At 38.0% G+C, this 11,434-nt stretch overlaps 1 protein-coding gene across 1 annotated transcript in view; it reads left to right on the top strand.

Annotated features, from left to right (window-relative positions):
- The first annotated feature begins 7,131 nt into the window (after window positions 1–7,131).
- Window positions 7,132–11,434, top strand: part of TYR (tyrosinase) — a 92,582-nt gene continuing 88,279 nt past the window's right edge. Inside the window, exon 1 of the mRNA XM_014827959.3 lies at window positions 7,132–8,047. Coding sequence (XP_014683445.2) covers window positions 7,217–8,047 — 831 coding nt within the window. The 5' untranslated portion in view covers window positions 7,132–7,216. The remainder of the gene's footprint in view (window positions 8,048–11,434) is intronic.

Below are 11,434 nucleotides of genomic sequence, written 5' to 3'. Positions count from 1 at the left end.
GTCTGCTATGAGGACCAGTTCTGAAGGGAACTTTAGTGCATGATTGTGGTAATCTATCACAAGAGACCACCTTCAAACGGGAGCAGGGAGTGGCTAAGACTCATCTAGACTCTAGAAGCTTATCAAGGATATGGCCATGTATCCAAAGTTGCACTTCACAATAGTTATAAGAACATGGCACAAGCAAAGGATGAAGTCAAGAGGAGACAGAAGCACAATTAGTACAGTAAAGTGCAATCAGCAAGTAAAATTACATTAGCATAGAAGATAACACAATAAAATGGAGTGTCTGTGAGATTTGGAATTATACAGACAGTTACGGCCTCTGTCATTTACTAGTAGTTTGACCTTAAGCATTAATATCATTTTTTCTAACTATAGACAGATGCAATATGTACCTTGCAGGCTTGCGTTGTGGATTAAATATTTTTAAATTACATGCAACATGCCTATCCCAAAGTAAACATCCAATAAATAATGTTACATGAAAATGATTGTTGAATAAATCATAAGTAAATACCTGTCCCCTCCTCCCTGCTAGTTGGGCCTCTCTCAAGGTGCTGGCAAAATGTGTCCCTAACTCTATTCTGTCAGTTTCTTTTTACAGTGGCCTTTCTCACCTTCCCCAGTGTATGTGGAGTTGATTGCTGGCTTCTGCCCTCTTGAATTAGTGTGTGATGCAATGGTACTATGCGATCTTACAAGTTCATCCATTAGGGTAAAGTGTCATGATTTATTAAATCACTACAGTGGATTTCTGGATCTTCATTTTATTATTTATCTTTTTCCATATATGTGAAATATTTTAGAACTTTAAAATGCACTTTACGGGGCTGGCCTGGTTGCATAGTGGTTAGGTTCATGCGCTCTGCTTCAGCATCCCAGGTTTCACAGGTTCAGATCCTGGGTGTGGACCTACACACTGCTCATCAAGCCATGCTGTGGCGGCATCCCATATATAAAATAGAGGAAGATTGGCACAGATGTTAGCTCAGTGACAATCTTCCTCAAGCAAAAAGAGGAAGACTGACAACAGATGTTAGCTCAGGGCCAAACTTCCTCACCAAAAAAAACCAAAACACAAAAAACAAAAAAACATGCATTTCACAAATTAAGGAAAACGAAAGAAGAAGAAACAGATCTATCCATTCATCAATCCATTCATTCTCCATCTCATAAAGATATACTTAAACTGCCAGGCATTGTACTGGGTACTTGGTGTGAAACCACATTTTGGCCCTCAAAGGATTCAGGTTCTGAAGGGAGCATCAGATAAATTAATAGATTATCACAATGCATTGTGATGAGTGCAATGACAAAGGTGAACTCAGAGTACAACGAGAGAATAGAGGCAAGTCCCCCAGCCCATAACTTGGAGGAGACCTGCAGATAGCAAAGGCTTTCTTGAGGCCGTGACATTTGAGCTGAATCTTACAGTGTGACTAGATTATGCAAGTGAATGAAGGAGGGATGCATTCTTAGGGAAAAGAACATGTGCTAAGCTCAGAATCCTTCCGAAGCATGACATCTCAATGTGGTGGCAGAAGTTCAGTGTCTTAGAGAATAGGGTTTAACTGGAGGAAAAGAACAAGCAAGGATGCTGGGTAGAGAAGAAGCAGCCAATTTATAGTACTGATATCTAATTATATCTAATAAGATAGTTATTTCTTAGCTCTTTACATGAAAAGACCAAGAAGTAATCAGAGCCCTGTAGCTATGAACCCACCAGCACAATTTGTGTTTTTTAATAATAACAGTTAACATTTATTGAGTACTTAATATGTGTCAGACCTTGTATTGAGTGTTTAACATGTATTATGTCACTGAAAACTCGAAGGAGCCCTATGTGGTAGGGCTGAGTACACTGAGGCTGTGATAAGTGAAATTATTGAACAAATCGTGATTATGTGTTCAAAGTGTAATTACTGAACAAATCCTAACCATATGGTTATTTTTTTCCTCCTTCTTTTCTTCCCCTGAGGTCTAAGAGCTAATAACTGCCAGATTGTGGATAAAAATGCAGAGTCTGAATTCAAAACATCAAATCCAGGGGCACTGAGGCCTCTGACTTAGACAACTTTCTATCCCCCAGCTATCTAGTATAGGGTCTTGGCCGTAGTAGATGCTCAATATTTATTGAATAAATGGATGAATCTAAACTTCAGCTGTAGTAGGTTGATGGCTGTGTATTTTTCCCTTCAACCCTCTACACATGCATACACGTAAACACAATCAGAATAATCATTGCTCAGCATATCATAATGTAGCTTGGCTGACGTCCACTAATTAGCTGAATATTGGACAAAGATGCATCAATTTTTACCTCCAAAAGAAACACACCGAATACATAAAACTCTAGAAGTCTTCATGATAGTTAAAACAAATATTTAGGTTATCCAGAGGTTGTTAGGACACCAAATTGTTATTCTGAAAATTGATAAATGAAGGACAAGAATCAGGCCTTTCCCCTGACTTCCTGGTGCAGAATGTGTTTCAGAGTAATCAAACAGTTGATGAGGAAAAGTTATTGTTTACAAAAGAATCACAGTTAATAAATGTAAATAGAATGATAGAATTACAAAATTCACTATTCTTGTAATCCTTAATGAAATAATGGATATGGGAAACAATTATCAGTGAATGATAAAGCCATAAGGTAGAGGTTTATTAGAGAACCATACAATAGGTAAGATGGTCTTACATCACTTCAAACCACTGATCAATTTAAAGCACTAACAGTGTGAAAACCAGATAATATGTTCCTCTGACATCTTCGAATAAGTAGTACACAGCAAACTGTGAAGTAAGTCTTAACAAAAACAATAACAAAAATTGAACTTAAATCTAATCAAATCTCAGATCTAATTCCCTAATTATAGAAAATTCAAGAGATTGTTATTGAAAATTCATGAGATGATAGAAAATACAAGATAAAGAAACATATTATGGTAAATGGTGCCACAAGGATAAAATTAGTCAACTCTGAAAAAAGAAGAGTAACAGGTTTTAAAAAGCTTAAGAAATATATCAATCAAAAGTAACGTATAGACCTTGTTTGGATCTTAAAAGAACACTTTTAAGATAAAATAAATTGAGCATAGACTTGAAATCAGATGATATTTAGGAATTCCTATTTTCTCTTTTTGCCTGGGATATTGGGCTGGTATTGTGGTTATATTTTTAAGTCCTTAATCGTTAACTATATATACTGAGATATTACAGATAAGATATGTTGTCAGAGGTTTGTTTCATTTTTGTTCGTGAGGACAGAAGAAACAACGCCTATTGAAAGATGATGGTTGAAACTTGATGATGGGTACATGTTAATTCATTATATTATTTGTTTCTAGTTTGAATGTATTTAACTATTTCTATAGTGATTTTTTAAAACTTTTAACTATTCAAAGTGAGCTAATTGTGTTATTTATAGTCAATAAATAGTAGTTAATATTAAAATTGAGAGAAGGAAGGCTAAAAATCAAAGCTGGAGAACAAGGTTCAAACTATCACCAAATAAAGGAGCAAAGACAAATGATCAGAGTGAGGGAAAAGAGCAAGGTTGCCCAGGTCAAAATCAATGAGGGGGTGAATGATCTATGAGAATACCAGAAAATAGAAGACCGATGTTTGTGGCTAGTCTATAACTTAAAGCTCTCAAATTCAGTATGTCCAAAATTGAACACATATTCAATTCCCACAAATACTTTACCCTCTATTTTTCCTTATTTTAGTTAATGGCATAAGCCAGAAACATCGGAGTCAACCCCAAATCTCTTTCTTCTTCACCTCTCACTCTTCTTGAATTCACCACCTTTAGAGCTCGCAAATTCATTCACTTCTCTCCATCACAAGGATCATCACTTTGGTCCAAGCCACATAACATATTGCCTGGATTACTCTGACAATCTCTTAAGAGTTATCTCTATATTTACTTTTGCTCCTACCCCTACATGTTCTCATCTCAGCAGCTTGAGTGAAATGTTTTATTTTATTTTTTTGCTGAAGAAGATTGGCCCTGAGCTAACCTCTCTTGCCAATCTTTCTCTTTTTGCTTGAGGAAGATTCGCCCTCACCTAGCATCTGTGCCAATCTTCCTCTATTTTTGATGTGGGTCGCCGTCATGGCATGGCTGCTGACAAGTGATGTAGGTCTGTGCCCCAGAACTGAACCTGGGCTGCTGAAGTGGAGCATGCTGAACCTAACCTCTAGGTCATGGGGCTGGGCCCTTAAGTGAAATGTCTTAAATTTGATAGGGATTACATTAAACTCTGCTTCTAACTCTTCAAGGACTATGATCTTGCCCATATATACATCTCCATACTTATATCACAGCTCCATAATTTTGGGGGTTGCAGCCACCTTGACTGTCCTTAGTCTCCTTGAACATGCCCTCCTGCTTCCATGTTGGAGCCTTTGTATATGGTATTCCCCCTGCCTGCTTTCATGCCAACTGTTCTCCTCTTGATCAAGCAGACTTCTGCTAGTCTTTCAAGTGTGGCTCAAGATGTAACTTCTCCCAGAAACCCTTCCTTGACTATGCCTCGCGAGACTAGACAGGTCCCTCTGTCATCCCTAATAACTCTCTTAATATTCTTTTATAGCAACTTAGAAAGTCAATTAATCACGAAAAAAGTTATTTAAAATATACGTTGTTATGACTATTATTAAAAAATTACTAAAATTAAAACATTATTTTAATACACTATATGCTTCTTGAGGGTAGAAACCTTTTTGTTGTGCTTACTATAGCATCTTCATCTCTCAGCATATGCCTGGCAATTGATGCTCAATAAATACTTGAGTATTTACTGAGCCCCTAATTCTGGTTAGTAGAGTATTGCATTAGCGCAGGGGTTAATTCACATAATAATTTCCCAGCGTAGGGTAGGACACTTTCAAATTCTGCAAACAAGAGACACCTTGAGAGTGTACATCTAGACATCAGGGAGGGACCAGTCTAAATAGAGTTTGATATTTAAGAAGTTTGTATTGACAATAAGACTATTATACATATGGGCCAGAAGAGATAGTGTCCTATATTTGGGCATGATAACGAGGCCCATCAATTTAAGGAAATCAATCTTGTGAAGGAAATTAAAGGGACAGAGTACATTTTAGCCTTTTCTCTAAGCATGCTCTGAAGATTATGAAAAACAGACTTGGGAGAGTAGACTCAGAAGCCCGGTGGCGTGATGGAAGTTTTCTAAGTTATTCCCTGGGAAGCCCGATGTGGCGGTAAGGGCAAAGCAAAATTCTTAATTAAATTGAACATGAGAAGTTGAATTCTGTCTGCAAATAGATGCAATGGAATTCAAAAGGCCACATGTGGTTATAAGTAATACAGAAGCAAGGCTCCGCAGGGACAAGAAGCCCTATGTTAATCTTTTAGTGGCTCTGAAAAAAGGAGGAAGCAAAAGGTTAAGCCTCCTTGTGGAGATCATGTGATGACTTCCTGATCCCAGCCAGAGGCAGCATTTCCATGGAAACTTCTCTTCTCTTCCTCTTTACCCACACCCTGCCCCTTCCACCTAAAAAGACTGCTTTGAGTGTCAAGAGAGTTGTATGAAGGAGCCTTGATGTTTTCTAAATGAGACGAATTTCAGCAGAAAGGGAAGACAGCAGAGAGGCTGACATTCCACCACCACAGACAGTGATGATCTTCCCTAGAGCCCTGCCTCTCTTTCAGCAGAACTTTCACTTTCGTTCACTTGCTCAAGTTCAGGGGACCACCAGCTTTGAGTACGGAGCAGGATAAGGAAGGAAGGCTCAGGGGGACAACTTTGATTTGACTATTCTCATTCTCTAACTTTTCAGCTCAACCTAGTGCAAACCACTCAGTCTTTAAGCCCCTCCATGTATTGGTCCCAGGTTTAATTCCCCACAGTGTGGGAGGTCTATCTGAATCCGAGGCTCCAACTCAGCAGGCAAAACACAGCTCCCATCTCTACAGTTATCCCTGCCTGAAGTATTGTCCCCATTCTCATTTGTTTTCCAACTTATGCCCACCCTTTAAGGTTTTACTTGAGGGACACCACCTTAATATAATTTGAATACTGTATTCCAAACTTTCCCAGCATTCTCAGTTCACAGAATTGTCCCCTCCATTAAAACCAGATGTACTTATTATCTATACTACTCATTTGAAAACTAGCATTCGTTTCCTTTCCTAAAGAAGTAAAATTATATTTTTATCCATGTGTTTAATTTATCTAGCTCACTATACACACAGAGAGAGAATTCTTGAAAGAATTTAGATGATCAATAAATATTTGTTGAATAAATGTATTGATCTTCATTCATTCACCCCCTAAATTGAGAACTTCTTTCAAGACCATATTGCAAAAAAATGTCAAGTAACAAATTTCCAGAACTTATAGGTGAAACAAGATGGCTCCAGCATTTTTTTGAAAAAGAGTTTACTCTGAAATATTATCTGGTAAAAGTCCCCGCAATAAAGCAGACCACCCACCCATCAAAGTGACCTATCCTTAGTAATGGTGAGAAAATGAGTGGTTAGAGAACCAGAAAGCAGCCAAATATATCAAGATAATTAGGGAGAAGTATGAGAAAGATTTTTTTTCTTTTGACATTTTTTATAAAATAAATAAACTGCGATATAATCAGACATAAGAAATAATCTCAAGGCTCTGGAAGGAATTTATTTCTGCAAACCTGAGTTATGTAAATACTGTGACTTACTTATGGTCTCTGAGAAACAAACAGCTTGCACCCATGGTCTCTAACACTTGCTGACCTTTCTTAGTAAGAGAAGCTCTATTGCTGACACTGTTTCTCATTTTCAAATACAAATCATTATTAATTTCATAGTCAATTAATTGGGTTTACTTAGATCAGGCATTATTATTATTATTATTATCATTATCATCATCATTATTATTATTCTAACCCTAAGAATTAAACTATTGATTCTTAATATTACTATTCACCATTAATAAACTATTAATAGTGACAACAATAAACTATTAATGGTGACTTTAATGTAGGCCTATCCCACTGGTGGGATACATGGCAACTTCAAAGGAAAGTTAGTCATGTGCTTTTCAGAAGATGAAAGCTTAAGATAAAACTGAGATTATTTGATGCTGGAGCTGGGAGTGGTATTATATAGGTCTTAGCCAAAACATGTGATAGTCACTGAGTAGCTGGAAAGAGAAGCCTGTGGCTCAATTAACGAGCTCAAGCAGACCTTGTGAGGATGAGAGGAAGAATGCTCTTGGCTGCTTTGTACTGCCTGCTGTGGAGTTTCCAGGCCTCTGTCGGCCAGTTCCCTCGAGCCTGTGCCTCCTCCAAGAACCTGATGGAGAAGGAATGCTGCCCAAAGTGGAGGGGTGACCGGAGTCCCTGTGGCCAGCTTTCAGGCAGGGGTTCCTGTCAGGATGTCATTCTGTCCAATGCACCATCTGGGCCCCAATTCCCTTTCGCAGGAGTGGACGACCGGGAGTCCTGGCCCTCCGTCTTTTATAATAGGACCTGCCAGTGCTTTGGCAACTTCATGGGATTCAACTGTGGAGACTGCAAGTTTGGCTTTGGGGGACGAAACTGCACAGAGAGACGACTCTTGGTGAGAAGAAGCATCTTTGATTTGAGTGTTCCAGAGAAGAACAAATTTCTTGCCTACCTCACTTTAGCAAAGCATACTACCAGCCCAGATTACGTCATCCCCATAGGCACCTATGGCCAAATGAATAATGGATCAAAACCCATGTTTAAGGACATCACCATTTATGACCTCTTTGTGTGGATGCATTATTATGCGTCAAGGGACACATTGCTTGGAGGATCTGAAGTCTGGAAAAATATCGATTTTGCTCATGAAGCACCAGGTTTCCTGCCTTGGCATAGAGTCTTCTTGTTGCTGTGGGAACAAGAAATTCAGAAGCTGACAGGGGATGAGAACTTCACTATTCCATACTGGGATTGGCGAGATGCAGAAAACTGTGACGTTTGCACAGATGAGTACATTGGAGGGCGCAACCCAGCAAATCCGAATCTGATCAGCCCAGCATCTGTCTTCTCCTCTTGGCAGGTAAGGTCTGCTGGACCTACAATAGCAGAGCATAAAGGAACCTTAGCAATCGCTTCTTCAGGCAGGTCCTCATAAACCTCTCTCCCCTTCTCTGAGCAGACCTTGTATTTGTCCTTTATAGCATACTTCACAATTGTAGTTACATAGACAGTTGTGTGGTTGTCTAATATCTTCTACTAGGTAACTAAGCTATAATAAATAAAGAGTACTTGGTTCATCACTGTATCTCCCAGCATCTAAGATGGTGCCTGGCAAATGGTAAAAGCTCATTAAGTATTTGTTGAATGAATGGATGAATGAATATTTTGATGATTAAATAAATAAATGATTTAGGGCAGTGTTTCTGAAATTTCCTTCACAATAAATATTATACAGTGTACAAATTAAGAATAGAAATTCCTGGCTCTGTCCTGGACCCCTTGATCAGAATCTTCACGGGAGGGTGTAAGGGACGTATCACTTAGTAAATGTCTATGGTGATGATTATCATCAGGAAAGTTCAGGAAACGTTAATTGGATTAAATCTTCATTAAAAAAAAATGAGGACCCTGAGGCCCAAACAGGCAATGAAAATAGCTAATATTCATTGAGTATTTAGCACGTATGGAGCCCTTTTGCAAGTGTTTTTATGTGTTCATTCACTTAACACTCTTACTAACCTTTCCCCACCTTATAGATTAAAAAACTGAGGCATAACGGTATTAGATAACTTGTACGAGATCACAGAGCTAGTAAGTAGCAGAGACCAGATTTCTGCCCAGATAGTCTGGCTGTATGACCACTCTATACTATTTCCAAGGACATGACTGCCATGATGTCTTTAGCCAAAGGATCTGGCCCATGTTGTCTCACTTTTTTCATTAAGCTGCAGAAGAAATTAGCTTTTTTTCCTAAATACGTGCAAACTTTGGAGGTACAAGATAAGAGATGGCTATATTGAAATTTAATTTCTGTTTCTCCTATTTGGAATTTTTCACTCTGGGCTAGAGACAAAAGGTAAGCAAAGAAATATGCTTTTAATTATTTATCACTTTAAAACCATAAGGTAGCAGGAGTTCCTTTTCTGCCTGTATTCCAAAAATTTCTAATGCAGCATTTTTGACTAGCAATGTTTTGTGGAACTGAGCCCAATATTGAAATGGCACCTCGCACTCTGCAGTGTTGAAATGTGGATGGCTTCCCACACAACCCTCCAAGTTCACACACCTTCCAAATGCAGCCTATTGAAGCTCATTGAAAAATGGCCACTGTGGAATATCTGGTGTCACTAATGTCAGCTACTTACCAAGAGCAATGAGTGTATTTGTGCAGGAAAGGCTGGAAAAGTGTGCTTGAAAAAAAAAAAAGCTATTTCCATAAGCCTTCAGACCTCCTATGTTAATCTATAAAGTGTAAAACTCTAGCTCTCATCCTCTGTTACCACTTAAAATATTGCTAAGCGTGGATGTGGAATTTTCAGTCAGTTATAATGCTTTCCTCAATTATACAGCTTCCCTTGACCCAGAAAAGCTGAAAGACTATCGCAATTACCAAAAAAGTTACAACATCCACATTCAAGCTTAATGGATAGATACTAATTGATATCTAATTTCATGAGACCTATGCCACTTGGTGATACCTAGAATAATATTTGTAATTTTTTTCTAGCCACTTATTGATTATTGAGTGGAAAACTTTTCCCTTTTTTTTCTTTATGATTGTGGTCAATTTTATTTCTAAATAAAACTTTTTGGGTCTTGTAGGTAAACACCGGACTGAAATTGTTACCTTAGGTTCAATATTTTTCTATGATTAAACTGCTGTGTAGTAACTGCTGGTAAAAATAAAATTAGGAAACAGAGTGGACAAAGACCATTGAAGAAAAACAAGCAAATAACAGTTTAAATAAGGAAGGTGAAATGAATGAACAGCTGTGTCTACCTACTGTGAGTGGTATCACTGTGTGAGGCGACAAACCCAACTTTCATTGGCTGTTTCTATTTCTTTGCTCAGCCTCGGGTTACAGTCCTTTAAAAATTAAGATCAGTTGTTTATATTGATTTGATTCAGCAGTTCTCAGTGTCTAAATCACCTAAGGAGCTTAAAAAAAACCAGCATGGACTCCACCTGTCTAACTTCTGCCAGAAAATCATATTCAGAGGGTCCACTGTGAAGTCTGCGTGTCTGTATTTTTAAAACTTGTCTCATTTGATTCAAATGTGCAGCCATCGCTGAGAATCACTGATTTCATTAATATGGAAATTGTTGTGGTGTCTATTTCACTTTACAAACTCAGGTTCTGTAATAAACACACTACTAGCTTAAATCTTTCTGCTTGAAGTGAACACTTAAATCAAGAAGTAAACTATTTTGTGTGAGGTGAGAACAAACAGCACCCAGATTCAGTGAGCTCATCAATGCCTTCCAAATCAGCTAGACTGATAGCCCCTTTGATACAAAGCCTCCATTTTTTCCTTGATTTCAGATATTTTTTACTTGAGACAAAAATAAAGGTTTTAGAGATTCATAGCATTTATTAACTCTGAGCTAAAAGATCTTCAGTGATGAGTAATTAGTGCCCACATTTTATAAAAGAAGATAGGCCTGAACAGGTAGGATGATTTGTCCAAGATGACACAGCTGAAGATGAAAACTTAGTGCCTTTGACTCCAATGCTATTCCCCTATTTATAAGGGGCCGTTTAGGCTCAGAAGAGATCTAATAAGCCACTCATTTATGGGTGTAAAATTTGACTCATAGTCCCTTCAACTCCCTTAAATTTAGTTGCACAGGCAACTGGGGCAGATATTCTGATATAGTCCTTTTCATCCATGTTATAACAAAAATATTCCATTAGTCTTTTACTAATCCACCTGCCTCACTCAGGTGGAATTGACCCTCACCTGTATGTGCTATCATTACACTTTGTACAGATTTATATTGTAGCATCTATAACTCTTCAGTACATGTAATTGCTTTCAAACCTATCTTTGTCTACCAGACTATCAGCTTCTCCAAGGTAGAGACTCTTTCTACTTTCTTTCTATATCCACAGAATCCAGGACCATGATATACACATGAAATGGGCTTTAAAAATGTATGTTGAATTGAACAAAATTAAAAATCGTGGAATTGTGAGCTCCAGTGTTAACATACATTAAAAATTAAACTCTGCATGGCTGGATTTCTAGAACCTTAGACCATACCTCCTTATAGCAATAGACCCCAAGGCCAAGGACACAACAATGCCAAAACAAGCAGTGATTTGCTCAGTTTAGAATAAAATATGCTGCATAGTTCTTTCTGGGCTTCTATGTGTATGTGTGTATGCATGCAACAAAAGCTAGCACGCGATAGAGAAGATCATGTAAGTTACAACATATCTAAGTGATATTTAAGTGAGAGTAA

Source organism: Equus asinus, chromosome 20 (genome assembly GCF_041296235.1).
Source record: "Equus asinus isolate D_3611 breed Donkey chromosome 20, EquAss-T2T_v2, whole genome shotgun sequence".
Classification (NCBI taxonomy): Eukaryota; Metazoa; Chordata; class Mammalia; order Perissodactyla; family Equidae; genus Equus; species Equus asinus.
Note: the sequence above shows the minus strand (reverse complement) of the source record. Positions and strands in the feature narration are given on the sequence as shown.